We start from the raw sequence: 20,532 nt of genomic DNA, 5'->3' as shown, positions 1-20,532 counted from the left end.
ATTCATTCCTTGTCATGTTCTAATAATCAGGGATTCATTATGAAAGTAGACATTGCTAAGGCCTATGACAGAGTTGATTAGACTTTCCTCTCAAACATTTTACATGCTTTTGGCTTTGACCATAAGGTTGTTGGTCTTATTCATTAGTTGATTTCAACCTCTTCCATTGCTATTCTGGTTAATGGAAGCTCTTCTCATTTTTTTAATCCTTCTCGAGGATTGAGAAAAGGTGATCCTTTATCCCCCATCCTTTTTGTTATTATGGTTGATTGTTTAGGGAGATAAATTGGGGACTTGGTCCAAAGAAGAATTATTAAGGGCTTGCAACCTTCTTCTCATCCTCTCATTTGTTCTCATGGTCAATTTTTTGATGATACCATCTTCATGGGAAAGTCTGAAGTTAAGGAAGCCAAAAGTTTGAAGCAAGCTATTAATTTATATTCTTTTGCCTCAGGCCAATTGGTTAACTAGAATAAAAGTTTTGTGTTCTTTATCAACACCCCTATCCCTAGACAAAATAAATTTGCTAATATCCTTGGATGTTCTATAGGATCTTTCCCTTCAACTTATTTGGGTCTTCTTCTAGGCTTGAAGGTCCCTGATTCCTTTTGGGAAGATCTTATAAATAAATTTAGCAAGAAGCTGGTGGGATGGAAAGGGAATCTATTAAGTCAAGCAGGTAAATTTATTCTCCTCAAAGCTTGTCTTCAAAGCATACTAACTTATGCTTTAAGTCTTTTTAGAATTCCAATAAAATTTGCTAAGTCTATTGATAAAATTCAAAGGAATTTTTTATGGATTGGCATTGAGGTAAAAAAGAGAATGCCTTTAATTTCTTGGGATCAAGTTTGCAAATTTATCAGTGAAGGGGAATTGGGAATTAGGAAAATTAGAAGTATGAATAAATCTCTCTTAGCCAAACAAGGATGGAGTGTCTACCATGATAACAAAGAGTGGAGCACCATATGGAAACATAAGTACCTCTTCAATGCTAAATCTCTTCCTAATTTCCTCTCTTCTCCTGATGTTATTCATACTTCTTCCATATGGGGAGCTGTTCAGGGGACTAAGAAAACTCTTGGAAAAGGGTGTTCCTAGAAAATTGGAAATGGGATTAAGGTGAGATTTTGGGAAGATGTTTGTTTAAAGGATCATCCCTTGATTGAAGATTTTCAATACAAGGCTCAAGTTGACTTATGCAAGCAGAGATATGGCATATTAGTTAGTCATTATTGGCAAAATGATTCCTAGGTGAATTTGACTGACATTGATCAAGGTTTCAATAACATCCAATTATCTCTCAATGATGTCTCTCTTTATCCTTCTCTTGAGGATGAGATTATTTGGCATGTCGATCCTAGTGGCCAATTTAAAGTCTCCACTATCTTCATCTCTAAGGAAAAGGGTAACCAACCTTTTTGGTCTTATGCTTGGATTAAGGGTCTCATTCCCAAAATTAATATCTTCTATTGGATTCTGCTTCAAAATAAAATTCTGACCCTGGACAATTTGCAAAAAAGAGGTATTAATGAGGTTAATAGGTTTACTTTATGCAAAAATGGATTTGAAGATAAAGATAATTTTTTTTTGAATTGCTCTTATACCCAGCAAGTTTGGACTGAGATTCTTAATTTTTGGGGTATGACCTGGGTCCATCAAAACAATGTTGAATTCTCTTTTAAAAGTTGGAAATGCCCTTCTAAGGATCCTGATGTTCAATTTCTTTGGAAATTAACTCTTCCTCATCTCTGGTGGGGCATCTGGAAAGAAAGAAATAATAGAATATTTAGAAATAAAGAATTACCAAGATGGGTGCTTGGTCAAAATATTATTAGAGCCATTAAGGAGAATTTTAAAACTCAGAGGAAAATTGATCCAACCTTTCAAATTGATAATCCATTGCGATTTGAAGGTTCTAACTTGAAAACTAATAATCCAAGATCGATCATAAAATGGAACATTCCTCCTAATGGATGGATTAAAGGGAACTTTGATGGAGCTACTAAGGAAAATCTGGGAAGAGTAGGATGTGGAGGTGTCTTGAGAGATCATGTGGGAAATGTTATAGATGCTATCGTAGTTCCCATAGGTCATTCTAATAGCCATATTGTTGAAGCTACAGCTACCCTCTATACTATGAAATTGGTTGTTGATTTGGGGTATCCTAAATTATGGTTGGAAGGTGACTCATTGAATATTATTAACACTCTAAATAATAAAAACTCAATTTCATGGTCAATAGAGGCTGCAATTAAGGAGATAAAATCCATAATTCATAAATTTGAAAAGGTGGTCATATCCCATACATATCGAGAGGCCAATGGGGTTTCTGATTGGATAGACAACCATGTTGTTTAGACGGTGTATAAGGTGAGGGGGCTTGATGAATTAAATAAGCAAATTGATCTAAAAGCTATTACTAATTATGATGCCATTCATTCAAAAGTGGGAAAGATTTGCCAGGATTAGAAATTTAATGATTTTATGGAGTGGCCTTATAGCTATCAGATTACCTTCCCTAAGGAAGTACATTCATGTGAATGTAATGTGGCCTCTACATGTATCATCAAAAAAGCAAGCTCCATTTGAAGTGACAAAAACCTAGTTTCATTTTAACCTATTTTCTCTCTGCATTTGGTTGTTTCTAGTTTTAGGCTCTTTCTATTATCTGCAAATGGGGGGTGAATCGCAGAAGCAAGAACCTAATAAGTGTGATGATTGGAATTCTTGGAATGATGTTTGGAAGATTTTATAGAAAGGGAAGGTGATTAGTTACTTGGAGTGATTGCATGGTTTTAAACCTCATGTCATGACTACCTTTTTTTAAAAATTGGTCTGATGATAGGGTCACTCTTCATGGAGTCACTATGAAATTAATGGAGGACTTCATAGCTGAGATCAAGGGGCTCCTCATGGTTGGTATTAAGTTCACCAAACAAACCAGTATCTCTAATGTTGCCTACAAAAAATTTATGAAGACAGATGTTGAGGAGAAACAACTGGAAAAGAATGGAGATTTCTTTGATGTGGAATAGATAAAAGGAATTCGGTGGGATGTGCTATGTTGTATCTGTGAGTATTTCATCCTCAATGGTAGAAATAAAAGAGTACATAAATTTCATTTTGTTTTTCTCAACCATTTTAGGCATAAGGATAGACTTTCTTTCCCTTTCTATCTGTGGTTTTCTTTGCTTCAAAGTTTGAATGCTCATTGGAAGAAGGAGTCTCGTCCTATTTTGCATGAAGGTCTGATACTTCTCATAGAGGGTTACTGTAAAAATAAATCCATAGCCTCCACTCCTTCTATTAACAAACATAAGGGTTCTCACTCTAAAAAGAGTAAGAAGGAGGACAATGTAAAAGGAAAAGAGAAGGTTCTTAAACTTAAACCCTCTAATTCTCAAAAACAAATTGTGGAAGAGGATTCTAAGTCTAAGAATACTGAAAGCTTTGAGAATGATATCCCTGAGGAAGAGGAAGGTATAGATGTTGGGGATTTTAGTTCCAATTTGGAAGGGTATCCAGAGACCAAAGAAAAAAATGAGAAAGGGAATGAGGAAGACATAAGTGAAGGAAACTCAAAATAGAGTAACTCTAATAATGAGGGCAATCAGACTGTTTTTGGTGGAGGTGATAAAGACAAAGAAAAATTAGTTGAGAATCTTATTGACATGAGAGAGGAGGATCATATGGTTAAGCCTACTTCACTTGCTATAGAGATTGGGGGACAAGATAAGGAGGACCTTGTTCAGAATGAGGACCCTATTGAGAGTAGGGAGGAGGAACAGATGGAAAGGGAGGAACATATCAACAAGGTTGGTTCCCCTCCTCATGAGATTGCAGAAGACACCAGTGACTCTCCACAGAGGGAAACCAAGATTTCCTTCCTACATTCTACCAAGCTCAAATCTGACTCCATTCTACAATTTGATTCATAGATTTATAATGAATTGATGGGGTTGAAGAAGAAAGTGGAAACTCTACAACACAACCAGGATACTAACTGTGCCAAAATCAACCAATTGGAGGTGCAAATGGGAGATATCCCAAATAAACTTAAAGACTATGAGCAAAATCTTAGAATTCTTATCAAGGAAAGTGGAACAAAGATGGAACATGTTACATCTAGTATCTGTGCTACCAATGCAAGACTTGGCAAAAGAGCTAATGAAGAAATTATATCTTCCAAGGGTCTAAGCAAGAGAACAAGGTAGAGCTCGAGGAAGAAAGCCCTAAAAATTACTGCTGCTTCGGCTACTGACTCCATATAGGATACTGTTGTGATTGGTAAGGAGGTTGTCAAGATGATTATGAAGTTGCAATAGTAGCATTGGGTCTTGTTCTTCAGTTTTGTTCCTGTTCTGGTCCTATTTTCTAGTTGTAGTAAATGGTTCTTGTTTTCGGTCTTGTTTATTGGTTTTTGGTCTAAACTATATTTGAGGTTCCAAGTCCTTGTAAAACTTAGGTACTTTTATTGGACTATGTTAGTGGTTTCAGATCGCTGTAAAACATGATTTTGATGTTATTTTTTAGTAGGTTTTAGGACTATTTTTCTTAGTGGTTATTATTGCTTTATATTTTCTCTTGATATTTAAGGGTTTCAAGGCCCCTTCAAAACTTGCTTTTATCATAATCTAAAACATTAAAACTCACTCAACCCATGCTAACTGACTTAGCTCAAGATCCTGCACAAAAATAATGCAGACTAGGAAAAATGGGCAAGAAATTTTAGAAAAACATATCAAGCAGATATTTTTAGAAAGAAACAAACCATAACCTAGTTATATTGGTCTAGTTGCTGATTAGTTGGGTTGATTACAAATTCCTATAGAATTGTCATCAGATTAGGTACAATAAAATGAACAATCAATTGTTCCCAACTAGCAAGATCAAATACAGTTATCCAAGGTGATAAAATTGCATATGCAAATGTATGTATGTATGTATGTATGTATACATATGTGTGTGTGTGTGTGTGTATATATGTGTGTGTGTGTGTGTGTGTGTGTGTGTGTGTGTGTGTGTGTGTGTGTGTGTGTGTGCATGCATGTATGTATGTATATGTATATATATATACATACATATATATATATATATGTATATATATATATATATACATATACATACATACATACATGCATATATATATATATATACATACATACATACATGCATACATATATATATATATATATGTGTGTGTGTGTGTGTGTGTGTGTGTGTGTGTGTGTGTGTGTGTGTGTGTGTGTGTGTATGTATATATATATGCATGCATGTATATATATAGAGATCTTGTGGATTGTGGAGATCAATGGAGATCTAGGATTTTGTTGTTGTGCCCTTGTGATCGCTGCATTTCATTGTCATGCCCTTGTGATCTCTACGTCTTGTTGTTGTGCCCTTGTGATCTCTACGTCTTGTTGTTGTGCCCTTGTGATCTCTATATATGTATGTATGTATGTATGTATATACATATATGCATATGTATATGTATGTATATGTGTATATGTGTATATGTATGTATGTATGTATGTATGTATGTATGCATGTATATAAACATAGAGATCTTGGCACAATGAAAAAATAATAAAACTCACTCAAAAGGTAGCATGGCCATAGATGCAATGGAAACACCTATTGGTAAGTAGATTCCTCTTTTTGTTTCTTATTTTTTATGTGTTTATTTCACTTGAACTATATAAGGAGTGAGTTAGGACGTATATAGGTTAACCTTAAATAAACTATAAACTACAACACAAACGTTACGCAAGGGTATTACAATATTGTAATTATAGGAAACTACCTAATTTTTTCGAGTGGGTGTATGATGGAAAAGAGTTGTATTAGGTGAGTAAATCTCACCAATGGTTATAGGAATATAGCTACATCAAAACAATTAGAAACCAAAACTACATATTTGATAGAGTGGGTAGTTCAAGGGTCTTGATCCCATGGATACAAGTATGTAGGCAACCTAGTAGACAAAGTATGCCTCTAGTGTGCAGATGCCTTGGACATAGTTAGGTAGCACTTAACTATTTTAAGATATTATATGTCAACTCATGAGGCTCATTCCCTTGTAGAAGTCTCTCACCAAATCACCCAAGATGGCTAGAATATCTGGCTGAGCACCTCCTATATTACTCAATTTCTTGAGTTCATCTCTGACATAATTCTAATTATGTATAAGAGGATTATATGTTTATTCATTGTTTCCAATATCTATGTTCATTCTAAATATGTACTCGTGCTTTCTTTTAGCACATTCTTTGACAACAATTTACCTTTTGACTTTTGTTAGGGCCTAAGCTTTGGAATCAATATAAGCTAATTTTCATGGTAGTAGAATTTCTTGAATTTATCAACATAGTGCTAAGTGAAATCTAAAAAAATTGCATTTCAATTCTCTATTGGGGACATAATCATATTCTATTCCTTAATTTTGGATGTAGTAATGAGGGTTTTAGCTCAGGCCATGGGAGATCATTTGAGTTGTGAACATAAAATTGGAAATGATTTATGCCGTGTTTTATTTTTTCCTTATTTTATATCTAAAATCAACTTCACATTATGTTGTAACTCTGGCATAGGTGTTTGATCCTCAATAGCTTTCATTTTAGCATTCAGGTTTTCAAGTTTCTTCTTCATTATATGTTTGGTTTATCAATGATTTCCTCTAGTTAGATTACAATGCATCTCAACTAGTTGCTCCAATGATGCAATCACCCATTTATCTCTAGATTATGCAAACACTTGTTGATTTACAGAATATAGATAGATACCGAGAGTTCTGAAGTCATAAACTTGAAGACCATCATGTGTGCTTCTCACTATAGGGAAAAATTGGATATCATGTTCTTGTGCATATATTACAATCACTTCCTTCTAACTCAACTGAGGTGCACCCATGGAATTATTCAAGTGAATCCCACTGCCCATGGAAGTTGAGGCTTGTTGTTGAGCATATGTTGCTACTACATGTTTTTGTTGAAGTGCCTCAAATTGGTGTTGCTCTGTTACCCTAAGATAGCTTACATTCTCTCTAGCCCCATGGTGTTCCACAGTTGTACCCTCTATAGCTTGATTTATCATTCCAAGGGCTACATTTAGCTAACTTCTTATCCTCTCATTAGTAAGAAGCTCAGGGTGAAATAGTCCTTTCCACCCTAAAAACCACTTTGTTACTTCAGCGAAATTAGGCCAATGATACAAAACCTATTGCCACTTTTGAAAAAATGTTGCCTCCAACATTGCAACCATATATAAATGGGAATAACACATGTCATGCCATAACCTAGTTAAATTGGTCTACTTGCTAATTAGCCAGGTATTGAAGCTAATCTGTGTATCACTATAGAGATCTTGTGGATTGTGGATTATGCATTATAAACAAAAAAGAAAAGAAAACATGACATTAATCATTCCCCATTTGTATGTTGCTAAACAGAGAGATCTTGGCACAACATTAAAACATTAAAACTCGCTCAACAAGTTGTTGTGCTCTTGTAATCTCTATATATGTATATGTGTGTGTGTGTGTATGTATATAAACAAAGAGATCTTGGCACAATAGAAAAACCATAAAACTCACTCAACAAGTTGCATGGTCATAGATGTGATGGCAATGCCTATTGGTAAGTAGATTCCTCTTTCTCTCTCTCATTTTTCATGTGTTTATTTCACTTGAACTATTATTTCTTAGGGGGCATTTTCTAATATTGGATTTGATTTATGCACGAAGTGATGAGGACATTCCTAGATGTACCTATGTGATGAATTTCACGTGAGCGATGAAGATGGACTTCTCCTAAGAATAGTAGGAGGTGATGAGGACATTCTAGGTACTTTAAAGATTGATCCTTTCTCAAAAAATTTATATGTTAACAAGGAATTTAGATGTTCGGGGGGGGGGTCACAAATGAGCTTCCACCTTCATGTGGTTGGCCTTGATTAGTAGAGAATATTAAACTATTCTTGAAACCAAGTGAAGCTCAACAATAACCTATGATTGTATGAAAACTAATTGTATGAATCTCTTGGTTTCAAGCAATGTAGAAGGATGCTATAGTTCAATATGCAATGTCAATTCATATGCATACGACATCAAGTAGAGCTGAAAAATGCAATAGGTTTGCATTTTCATTAGAGGTCTTTAATTAGGTATTTTAAGTTATAGACCATCGTGAACATTGTTCATGATGATGGTCTATAATTTGAAAAAAAAAATAGACCTATTAAATAAATGTAATCATGCTGCATTTTTTCAGCTCCACCTATTGTCCATACATAAAGAATGCAGTTGCATGTGCATTCTTGATTCAAAGTGGCAGAATCTTAGTTTGGATGTGACAAGAAAATGACATGCACCAGAAGATGGGAAAGTGATGTCACTTTTGCAAGTCTAGAACCTTTTTTTGTACTTTAAACATTGATCATTTCTTAAAGATTTTAGATGTTAATGGGAAATTTAGATATTAGGGGTAGGGGGGAGGTGGGGCCAAATGAGCTTCCACCTTCATGTGGTTGGCCCTAATTAGTAGAGAATATTAAACTATTATAGAAACCAAGTGAAGCTCAATATTAACCTATGATTGCATCATAGCTATTCAATGTTTGCTGCCAATTTTTTAAATTAATACAACACAATGACACAATTGCAACAGCTGGTCATCGATCCCACAACATTCCTGTCACATGCAATTGCAATGGAGGTTTCCAATGACTTTTTGTGGGACCCATATCATTTCTGTCACACGGATGTCGTAATTGAGACAGTTTCTTCGACAAATTTCCATCGCAATGCTTATGGTGAAAATGAATAGTTTGCTAGAATGATAGCCCAATTTACGACACCTGTAGGCATTGCAATTGTGATGATAACCTTTTCTGTCACAACTTGTGATAGCAAAAGTCCAACACCCATCCAATAGAAGCTAATTCCAACTAATGTCATTTGGGTGATGGGTTACTGTCCTAATTGCAACAATGGGTTGTCAGAATTCAGGCCCAAATGCAGCAGTGAGGAAAAACTGACCAAACTAGAATAAAATGACAAAAAACCTATAGTGTCTAAAATGTGCACGTGTATCTTGTGCACTAGGTGCATCTGTGCATGTTGCACAAGGTGTGCATTGCACATGTGCGATTTTACTTTATGCATTTGTTTTTTTTTTTGCGCATAATGCACACCATATAAGGGTGCACACATGCGCAAGTGCACTTGTGCGCATTAGGGATTCACCTTAGAAAGCTTAAAGATCATAAAGCCTTAAGGTGTGATGATGTGGATGTTGCAAGGGTGCGAGGGTGCAAGATCTAGGGTCTCTTGGGTGTAAAGTGTCAAAATAAGTGGGTGAAGGTTGTATTTATACGTGGAAGGCCTTGCAAATGTGCACAAAGTGCACCTTTAGAAGGTGTGGAAGTGCGCATGTGTGCCCTTTTGAGGCTTTGGAGTTTTTGAGTGCATATTAAGCACTTTCTAGAGGTGTGCATGTGCACATATGTGCATCATTTTGTTTAACATGCACATTTTTTGACTTTCCGACACTCAAACTCTATTTCGAGTCGACTGACTAGGTCATTTACACTGACCTCTATACCCAAAGGGAGACCCTTTTTTTTACCAAGGTGCCCTATGCTAGAAAATGGGGTCTCTCACTCTAGAAAACAAAGAAGGGGGTCCCCATTTTAAATTTCCAAAATGGGGCGTGTGTTGTGAAGCCACAACAAATAGTTACAAAACTAAAGGGAATATACATTAAATATCTAACTTAAGAGAAGAAATTTTTGAAGTTGTGTTAAGAAATTTTTATTTTTTAAAGGAACTTGGTATTTTAAAATAGGAGAATAGATCAATCATATCTTGATAAACAAGACATGGGTTCAAGTAAGGGATGATGTTGGCAACACATCAATATGCAATATCAAAGAATATTATTAAAGTGTCACAAGAACATGCACTAGTTAAAACTAACCTATAATAACACTTAGAAGACATAACTAGAGAATATGAAATATTCCTACACACACATGCATACTTTTGTGTTTACATGTGCATATGTGTGTACATGCATGTATGTATACATATATATAGCAAGAGAGATAATGACATAAAGAATATATAAATATAGTGTGATATAGATATAGGAGGAGAAAATTATAAGTATACATGATATACAAAGAAAATATATATATGAAAGATATCATAATTACATAAATATATCACAAGATTATAGAATGAATATATGATAATGTGTATTGGTTGACATGGGTTGATACATGCATCTATGTGTTTATTTTGATTTACTTTTTTAGAATTTTGTTGTGATTCACAACAATTCATCACATCAATTCTAAAATAAGGTATAGATAAAAGTGATATATGAGAGTGAGAAAGGTTATATGTGAGGGGGAGCGGGGGGGAGGGAATGTGTGTGTGTGTATGTACACACACACACACACACACACATATGTATATATATATGTGTGTGTGTGTGTATGTATATATATATATATATATATATATATATATATATATATATATATATATATATATATATATATATATATATATATATATATAGACGTGTGTGTGTTTGTGTGTGTGTCTGTGTGTGTGTGTGTGTGTATGTAGATAGATAAGAATTGTATATGAATGATCTTTTAACTTTTAGGATTAGCATATGAAGATTTATATTGATTGGAATATGAATCTAATGTATCTATGTATTTATTTTAATTTTCATGCATATAAATTTGTTTCTCTTCACTATTATCCACTAAACTTATTTTCCCTTTGCATTGAGTACAAACTATAATTCAAATAATATAAGCAAAAAAATTAGGCTTAACAAGATCCATGGAGAGAAGATCAACATTAGATACCAAATGATAACTCCAAAGTCTTAAACAATATCTCCAAATGTCTAGATCGTATTACTCCAACAAAATTGTAAATGTTTATAAGATGTCTCATTTCAATAATCGAACTTAAGATTATTACTAGTTCCTCAAATGCACTTTAAAGATAATTTTAAAAAATTGTTCATTTTGGGAGATAGACTCAAGGAATCCTCAATTCCTCTTAACCCTTTACATTGAGTTCAACTATAATTCAAGGAATATAAGAAAAAAAATTAGGCTTAACAAGATCCATGGAGAGAATATCATCATAGATACCAAATGATAACTTCCAAATTCTTAAACATTACCTTCATACCTCTAGAGAATATTTCACCACCAAAATTGTAAACAATTATATGATGTCTTCTTTTAATAACCAAGCTTAAGATTATAATTGTCTCCTCAAATGAACTTGAAAGGTGATTTTTTAAAAAACGTTTATTTTGGGGGATAGATTGAGAAAACCATTAAATACAATAAAATAAGAAAGCAATGAAAGCCCTAAAGTTATTTGAATATTTCTTGTTTTGAAGCATGAGTGGGGAATTTGTGAAAGGTACAGACTCATGCAAGTTTACTTTTCAATAACCAAGCCTACAAGAAGAGATTAAAATCTAGGTAGAAAAAGTAGTGAAATAGGTAGAATACTTAAATCTATAAGTTGCAGTGATGAGTGAAGACCGAAAAGCATGCTTGATAAATTCTTCTCTAGCACAAAAGGGATAAGAAGGTGGGTGAAGGAATTTGAGGTAAATTTTAATGGGGATTTTGACATGTAGGACTATCCATGCTATGAGTTGGGATTGAGTTTCAACTTTATGTTTCAAATTTTGAAGATTAGCATTGGTCAACTAGACTTGTAGATCTATTCAACATTGAAGTAGGACAAAAGGGTGATTAAGGGAAGCAGATTATGGACCAAGTGAAGAGGGAATATCATGCTATGAGCTTAGGAAATCTCTAGTATTTCAAAAACTTAGCATGAAAAATAGGGTAACGAACTAGATCTTTCAAAAGTGTTAAGTTTTAGGATTGTTGTACATGTAATAGCACTATCATGAATTTTGTGTGTTTGTGTGTGTATGTGTCAAGTGCAATAATGTTTAACTGGTATCCATAGAAAGATCGTCTCTAAATCAATTCAGCTATAGCAACAACATCAAAAGGAACAAGATAATAAATTTTGAGAATCGATTTCTTGTCAAATGAGAACAAACTAAATTGGGCTTTAAGAGAATTCTAAAACAAAAGAAAAAAGAAAAAAGAAAATAGTGTGTCCTACAATTATTAAAACAAGTAAATGTTTGTTTTAAGGATATACTTATCTTTAAAACTATTAATGATGCTTAGAGACTATCCATCCTTTTGAATTAGACAATATATTCCACCAAATGGAGTAAGTAGAGAAGATAAGACCACAAGTAAGGGAGTGGTCATCTTATACATTTTCCTCAAGAAGGTTTGGAAATGCTTCCAGATGTTGTTGAAGAGAGTAGACCTATGGGTTTTGAAAAAGGTAGTCATAAGGAACTTGTCATTCCAATTGACCATGTACCATGACTAGGTACCAAAAGTAGACTAAATGTGAATCAGATTTTTCCGAGAAACCCCCTTGAGTTCTCTTATAGTCCACAAAGTGATATGATTGGCACCTTATATGTATGAATCAATCATTTTCCTAAGCCTCTTTTTTCTTTCAATTAAATAGAATTCATCCCAAATGTGCATGGTATGCCTTTTTTTGTTTCCTCATTTAACCCAAACAAATCTCTTAATCAACTATGTTACTTTATAGTAGCAACTATTAAAAGCTATCCATTAAGTTGAAATATATACTATACTAATAAGAAGAATTTTCTTGTCAATTCGATGCGGTTGGCCATGAATAAGAACTATTCAAATAAAAAATTACCCATGGTTTTATCATGAACCAGTTCTGTGTATCTTTGATGCACTTCCAATGTCAAAGGAGACACGAAGATATCTAGTGATGGTGTAGTGTTTCATTTCTTACCATTCACTATGACTCTAAGGAGGATGTGAATTGGTATTGATCGCCATGAACTCAATTTCATGTGTGGCTAGTGTAAAACTTGAGATGGTACAAAAACTCCCAATATATCCATTGTGTACCACTCATCATCCAAAATTATAATAAATAACATTTCATCACCAACAAAGTAGGAGTTTAGGGTTTTTACATTACTTCAAATAGAAACACTATGGATAAGTTTAGTGGACAATGCATGTTAGGAAATAACTAAGAGCGAATTAATTTTTGTGACAAATAGAAACAGAGAAGAGGAAATCATAGTGGATGGATCTTATTAAGGTTGACTAAGGGAGAGGGAGCTTTTAGAAATGATTCTAGCGTTGTTGTCCATAAACAACACTCTAATTTGAGTGCAAGGTTTGGGTCTAAATTCCAACCATTTAAAACATATTCATGCATAATCATAAAATATGTTCAATAGAGAATAGTTCTCTCCCACCAACTAATTTCTCTTGTTAGGGTTTGGATTCAATATTCTACATGGTTAAAAGGAAATCAATGCACAACCAATGTTTAAAGTGAGATAAATTCAAACTGTAAGTGAGATTATTAGGGAGGGTAGTGAATTTGGCGAAGGAAAACATGGTGAAAATAGAGAGACAATTGAAGAGGGTGTTTAAAAGATCAAGTTGAACTCAACATATGGTGGGGTTGGCAAGGGAGGGTGGTAGATGATAGTTTAGCACTTTTAATAAGAATACACCAAAAGGACCATGTGGGTGATCTTGTTCAAAGCTAGAAACTCTTTTACTAATAATTAGATTTCTTTTTAATAAAAAAGTAACATTCCAAACAACAGAACCAAAAACTTAAGTATAAAAAGAGCTAATAAGTATATTTAATTTAAAAAGATGGAGGGAGAGAGAACTTTGTCCTCCACCTTATGTATAATACATTATTCAAAACCTACCTTCAATAATCCTTACAAAAAAATATCTTGCCCAGCAAAAATACTGGTTAATCTTTTTCTTTTCTTTTTCAAATAATAAAATTAAATAACCTTCTTGCCCAACATATGTGTTGAATTTGTGAATGCATCTCTGACTAAGGGAAATGTGGTAGTGGGAGCTATCTTTGTTGGCTCTTATATAGTTTATCCAATTGCCCTCTTATATAATTATCCGATTGAGAACTTCTTAGATGATCTCTTTTCTATAAATATGCTTTGCATCCTGCTTGAACAATCAAAAGGTAAAGGCTATGTACAGTTGAGAACAAATTGGTTTGCAGCCCTAGATTCAATGTGATCCATTCCAATAGAGGTTTTTGTAGGGTTCTGCTGTTTCTTTGGTGAATTAATGGGGGTGTCATCGGGAATGATAGATCCTTTGGAAAACTCTCTCTCCCCATATTGATAAGCCTTTGAAATCCACAAAATCACTAAACCTATCATTGATGTAGACAAAATAATCAAAGGTATCCAGATTTGGTTTATGGATGACTTGAGTGGGCTGCATTGCTCATTTAGAATGACGGAGAAGGTGTCCTTCACAAAAGAACAGTTTGTGAGACTTTCCAACTCTGGAAATATATCCAATAGATTCTGAACTGATGTTGTGTATGCTTCTGCTCTATCAAAGTTACTTTGTGTTATTAACTTCCCTTCTCCGTTACATTGTTGAGTATCATTTCCAGAGCATTTGAATGCCTCCAATAGCTGCAAAAGATAAGAAAAATATAGCAATGGCGATTGCTTAGAGCAATTCTTGCAAAAGACAGCAAAAGCAGTATACAACTATAATGATGAACCTTGCAAAAAAGCTTTACATTTTGTTGTTATACTTACTTTAGGAATCTCTCCAATTTGAATGGTATTATTAGCACATTCACTGGGTGTATATTCATAATTGGGTGCTTCAGAAAACGGATCACATATATAAGGAATATTTACAGTGGTACTAATTGAGGACGTCTGCAACGTTGAAATGTTTTGGTTTAACTGCATGTAAAGCATTTTCACATAAGAAATTTTCTCCTGCCATAAAACTTGGGTAATAAAAAAATATAATTTCTAGTACCCATTAGAATATTATCATCTACACCATCTTGGGCATTCAATGTAATCATACCTGCTGAATCAAAAGATGCACTCCTCCTCGAGTCTGTGCAAGAGTGTCAGCTGCTCCTTCAAGATCAATACAAGGAAGAATTGAATTCAAAGTGGTATTATATGGATTAACTTGGTATCCTTTCAAAGCCAAGCATGTGTCCTTTGCAAATCTGAAGGTCGAAACGAACAGACCAAGGCGAAAATATGGTTAAAAGAAGTGTCGGCCTTAACCTACAATGTGATTTGAGTTGTGGGAAGAGAATGCTCACTTACGTATGAATAGCAAAAGAGAAACCGCAAAATGCCCAGCTAAGCGTTGTCATGAGCAAGCAAATGATAATAATTCTGCAAAAGAATCCCATTATAAGATCCAAAGGTAAAATAACAGCTTTAATAAGAAGTTAAATAAAACATCAACAACAACATTTCTGATACACAAAAGTAATGAGACAGAAACTTTGTAAGTTATTAAATTCTAAATTTCACAAAACAGATCATTCCTGGATTCAAGTTCATGGCATTATTTTGTGAGACCGCATAGACTTTCAAAGTCTCATTTAAGTTAGTAAAGAGTCAAATTGTTGGTTTGTGGTGCAGACAAAACTGCCGTTCACCTTTTTTATCATCCCTCTTTTCAGCTTGTTTGGAATTTCTTTTGCATCCCTAGATTACAATTGCTAAGAAAGATTCATCAGTTGGTTGCATGTTATTTTTTATTGTATCAGTTCTAATGTTTTGTTGCCTAAGCATTTGAAGGAAACTTGAGGAAATCAAAAAGTTTCCTCCATTTGGTTCATCAATTCCTTAACGGGATCTGAGGGAGATGAACATTGGACCTCCTCCTGATGCTGATTCTGATTCAACTATTGGTGAATTATGTCCTACTAAATGACAATGATGATTTGTCAATCCCTATGTACTTGCCCCCACGAGGATTATTTGGGAAGCAGTGTTTGTCAGAACTAATTGCCAACGTTCCCCTTTGGGATTTGTGACATGGTTTAACTGCTTTCTACGTTCTATAAATCAAGTGGATGTATCGGGCATTGACAGATCAATTTTTTGGTGCACTGATAACCCTAGCTTGTCAGAAGTGGTATCAGAGCTTCGCCACAGGTTTGAATCTCCTTGGATAATGCTAAGTGGGGATCCTTGGACTAACTGCCAACGTTCCCCTTGATTCATGGCATGGCTTGAACCACCTCATGTGTTCTATGAGTCTAGTGGTTATATCAGACATTGACAGGTTGATATTTTGGTGCAAAGGGAACCCTAGCTTATAACAGTGTTGTCTCTGTGGATGATCTTGTCAACCACTCTGCTGTTGAAGAAGGTTGCCAGCTGCAACTGTGCTCCTGACCCTGATAAATGCAAGTGTTCATCCTGAGTGGCAGGTTAGGGAGTGTTTGAAATTTAGGTGAAAATGCAGAGAAGCAACTTTTAGGTCAGGCTAGCTGTTTTAAACAAGAAAGAAGCCACTAAAGAAATGGACATGGGAATCTGATTTGTTCCTGATTGTGTATGTTGGGCTTTTACATTGGGTAATATGAATCTGGGTCCATGGTAGATTTAGGTTATCTTTATGCTACCTGTGAGAAGGTTTTGATGGATGCTTATAATGTTCTTGTGCTCCCTGGGAATTCAATTTTGTTTTCTTTGTTCCACCAACTGCTTGTGTGAATCATATTTGTACTCTTTTTCCAATATAAATGAATAACTGGAGGGCTCAGATCAATCTGAGCATCACATACGTAATTATACTTAAAATATGAATATTAATCTGCTTCAACATAATCACAGAAGCTTTTTGGCTTTTAACGCTAGAAGTATAGATGATCAACCACTATGCTATGAACCTAAAGATACATTGTGAAGGCTTTGGTATATTTTCCCAAAAGAAAGAAAGAAATATGGTGATTGAGGGGCTTTCTAAAATCACTTACAAATAAAATACTCGGCGCCAATGCAAAAAGATGACAGCTGCATCAACAGAAAATATTCTTGCAAATCAATAAAAACAACTTGAGAATAAGGAATAAATTAGTTTGAATAAAGGTGTAAAACAACATAAGGAAATAAGTCTGTACCCACTGCAGAGACAACAAGAGCCAAGTTAATGGACACAAGCACCGCAACTGTGATATAGCTGCAAAGAAGTATTCAAATTTTATCCTAATCAGAACCATGATTATATGATTAAGAAACTATGCGTACAATAAATAAATGCCAACTATATCTTTCAACCTAGAAATAGAAATGGAAAGAAGTCATTGGAGTTGAAAGAAGGATAATTTACAGTATTTGTAAGCCAAGATCCACTGCATGTTTGTTCTTATAGACCTTGTCATGTATGTTCAAACCTGCCTTTTGAAGAGTTTCTGCAGTCGCATTCAAGCGCTCATAAGCATTCTTGTCATAAGCCTGTAAGTCCTCCTGCATAGTCTTCAAGGTTGAGGTCACATTGTCGACTGTTTCTGTGGCCCTATCAGCAGCCCCTAAAATTGTTCTCTCAACCCTTTTTGCCCTTGTATGGAAGCGAGTGTTTCCAGCAAGAACACATGCAGAAGTGACTCTGCAGTTTTACATTTCATAATTAAAAACTTAAGCTTGAGTAGACTTAAACCCAAGACCTCCCAGATGAGAGGCTCACAATTCACTGTTGTGTTGTAGGCTCTTGCCTTTAATCAATCATGCTATTAATATCTACATAATTGTAAATTGTCCTACGATTTTTTAGCACAGCTATGGTCTGCTTTTTGAGGATAGAGAGGAGAAAATCTTACATGATAACTAAAGTGAGGAGAACAAGAGTCCTGAATTGCCAAATATAGTATTTATTTGAGTGAGGTTCAGGATCTGGACTCCTCTCCCTGTTCTTGCTACAGCAGCAGGATTTGGCAATCAAGTATGTTCCATAAAACACACAAACAATAGTCCAGACAACTGCAATAGCATATCCATATGCGCCAGTGAAAATAGTTGACTGCAATGATACAATTCTACGGTCATTTCTTTCATTGCCGTTATTTAGTTTGCCTCTATACACAATTCAAAGCAGGGTATCTGGACAAGAAAAGAATTCTTACCGCCCAATAATGCTTGTTTTCTATATCGTACCCTCCTTTGTATCGTTTGAAATGATTGAGAGGATCAATCCTGCTTCTTGCAACCAATAGTGTGTAGGTTCCATTCTGTTTGTCCCCTCCTGTGCCATTGCTACTTTCTTGCAACAAAGTCCGGCCTAAGTGATGTGCTGAAAATAACAGAGGATAAAAAGTTATAGAAGCCTACAATGATATCTTCAATACATTCTAGAAGCAAAAGAGATAGGATTTGAGATAAGAATAAAAACTGTAATAAGTCCTTGAAGTTAAGAATGAGAAAACATGAATGCTTGGAAGCACTTGTGCAATTCCAAATCAAAATGAGGAACACCTAGATGTATACTCAGGAATGAAGGATGAGGAAACGTGAAAACCATCGAGAATGTCCAAACTAATGCAGTATCTGCATAATGAAAGAGTAGCAAGGATTTCTGAACAGAGGTCCACCATGATGCCGAGATCAATCTAATGTAGCATGGTTCAACTCGCTCTCACATTCTTCCTTCAATAAAGCAAATAAACCCTTGACGCGCGTAATCGATCCAAACCCCTAGGGGTTTAAGGTTTAGGGAATCGATGAGGAAGCCAATAATTAATAACATCCAGTGGTAGGAGCAATCAGAATTTGGGCAAAGTGATTTACCTTACGATTGAGTTGGACTCTTATCATAAAACACTGCACTCCGTAGTTCCCGTTCGGGAAACACCGATGGTATAGACAAAAATCTGGGTCTACTCGACCAAAGAGTTATTTAAGTTTTGAGAATCGTTTCCTCCTCAAGTTACCTATTATTAATCAGTAACACCCAAGAAAAACAGAAAACCCAGATTTGGGCATAATAGCAACAAGATTAGGACATTACACATTATAAGGACCAGTATTTCACACATCTCCATTAGTCCCTGTAGCGAGAATGAAAGTCTGCACCATTAAGCCCATCTGTTTTGAGCCAATTTGCTCAAAACAAATTCTGAAATCTCAAGCACTCATTACACCACACCGATTATATTTTGGAGGAATCCCGCAGAAAAATGCAGGGCTGCTGATAGAGCCCGGAATTTTACTTAATATGTTTTCACTCCATTGTTCAATAAGGCCAGAGAGATTGGTTTGCTGTAGCAATTCCCACATAGCGCAAGGAATAAACGCACATTCATAGGATCATATATGATCATTGCAAGCCCATTACCCCTACAGAAGAAGCGCACTCCGCTAAAACAAAAGAAAAAAATTGAAAAAGGAAAATCATGCATCCTCGGTCAAATGATTCTATTTTTTATAAATGTAACAGATTTGCAGCCGTCGGTTTAAAGAAAAATCGTGCCAATTCTGTGGATGGTAACAATTATGTTATAGAAATTTGAAATTCATATCAATTTGACTACGAAATTGTACCTGTTCTGCACGAAATCTGCGATTCTGCTGCCAATGCATTGTATTTGATTCTCAAAGAGGGATTCTCAAAATGAGAAGAAGAACGGGAATGTGCCTGTGCGATTCCCCATAGAGCAAAAGCAAGCAGTACCCATTTCACCTTCCAGCATGAATCCATGCTTGTAATTCTGAAAACAGCCCTGAAACTTGTTGTTCCTATTATTCCTGTTGCCCCAATTCCCCATATGTATGCAATCGGCTTGCCTGATAAATGCACATTCTTTGGTCAAAATCGCAGGTTGGAGAAGGAAGAGAAGGATTCGAATTAGCTTACAATTCTTTAAATGGGTAGTCAAAAATGACCAACAAAAACCATCACCATTGAATTACCATCAGTCAATCTGTAATCTGATTTAGCTCTTCTAGAACGCCATATGTCAACATTGTGAGTCGTTTGCAACACGGATTTATGACTAATGAACAATGTGAAGGAAAAGCTCGAAATCGTAGTCGTTTTAAGGCGGGGAGGAAAAATAGAGCTTAAATCCCGACAGCATCTCATCACATCACAACAAACAGGGCACCAGCTATTATAAAACTAACTGCCCAAAGACAAAAAACATGGCTAACGAACCAACGAACGCCCTGCCGAATCTCACTAATGATTTTACGTCAGCTGCCATGAAAGCAAATTCAACAGAATGTTTTGGCCACCAACTCCACATAAGCATTGTGTCGCGTGGCACTTGGATCCTCCCACGGCCCTCCATCTCACTGGGCTGTAAACCTTTGGTCACCATTTTTAATCAAGAAAAAGAAGCATTCAACGAGACTGGTAGGAGATCAAGTCATTAAAGTAACACGCACACTAAAATTCCCTCGTGAAATCAGATTTGAAGCCTCGAGTAACTCGTCAGGTCTTACGCCAGAAGATTGGAATGAAATATTTTAATGATGTCTGCAAAATCAGAACTTCGAATTATTATTTTTATTAGTTACTTTAGATTCAGTTTTAAATTCTTAAATTCTTATCATAGATCTTTGACAA

At 35.2% G+C, this 20,532-nt stretch overlaps 1 protein-coding gene across 2 annotated transcripts; it reads right to left on the bottom strand.

Moving 5' to 3' along the window:
• Positions 1-13,764: 13,764 nt before the first annotated feature.
• LOC149566714 (uncharacterized) lies at positions 13,765-20,067 on the bottom strand. Of its 2 annotated transcripts, XM_089820048.1 has the most exons (11): positions 19,875-20,067; positions 19,506-19,748; positions 18,092-18,258; positions 17,789-17,988; positions 17,302-17,577; positions 17,093-17,151; positions 16,949-16,985; positions 15,279-15,350; positions 15,025-15,175; positions 14,742-14,894; positions 13,765-14,612 (listed from the first exon to the last, which is right to left on the bottom strand). In XM_089820048.1, the coding sequence occupies exons 1-11, from the start codon at positions 20,044-20,046 to the stop codon at positions 14,154-14,156; spliced, it is 1,989 nt and encodes a 662-aa protein (XP_089676174.1). In that variant the 5' UTR covers positions 20,047-20,067; the 3' UTR covers positions 13,765-14,153. The 2 variants fall into 2 exon arrangements, with proteins under 2 accessions (XP_089676174.1, XP_089676176.1); XM_089820050.1 differs by lacking the exons at positions 19,506-19,748; positions 19,875-20,067 and adding an exon at positions 18,973-19,125.
• Positions 20,068-20,532: the final 465 nt, after the last annotated feature.

This window comes from Cupressus sempervirens, chromosome 3 (genome assembly GCF_028749045.1).
Source record: "Cupressus sempervirens isolate cs-2001-9-10 chromosome 3, ASM2874904v1, whole genome shotgun sequence".
Taxonomy (NCBI): Eukaryota; Viridiplantae; Streptophyta; class Pinopsida; order Cupressales; family Cupressaceae; genus Cupressus; species Cupressus sempervirens.
This window is presented reverse-complemented; position numbering and strand designations above follow the sequence as displayed.

What these genes read in the sequence shown, in the direction of transcription:
- LOC149566714 (XM_089820048.1), bottom strand. Translation starts at nt 20,046, where the DNA reads ATGAGATGCTGTCGGGATTTAAGCTCTATTTTTCCTCCCCGCCTTAAA. An exon ending in AGATTACAGATTGACTGATG is followed by an intron (nt 19,749 to 19,874) that starts GTAATTCAATGG and finishes TGCATTTATCAG; the next exon opens with GCAAGCCGATTGCATACATA. An exon ending in TGGCGCCGAGTATTTTATTT is followed by an intron (nt 15,351 to 16,948) that starts GTAAGTGATTTT and finishes ATTCTTTTGCAG; the next exon opens with AATTATTATCATTTGCTTGC.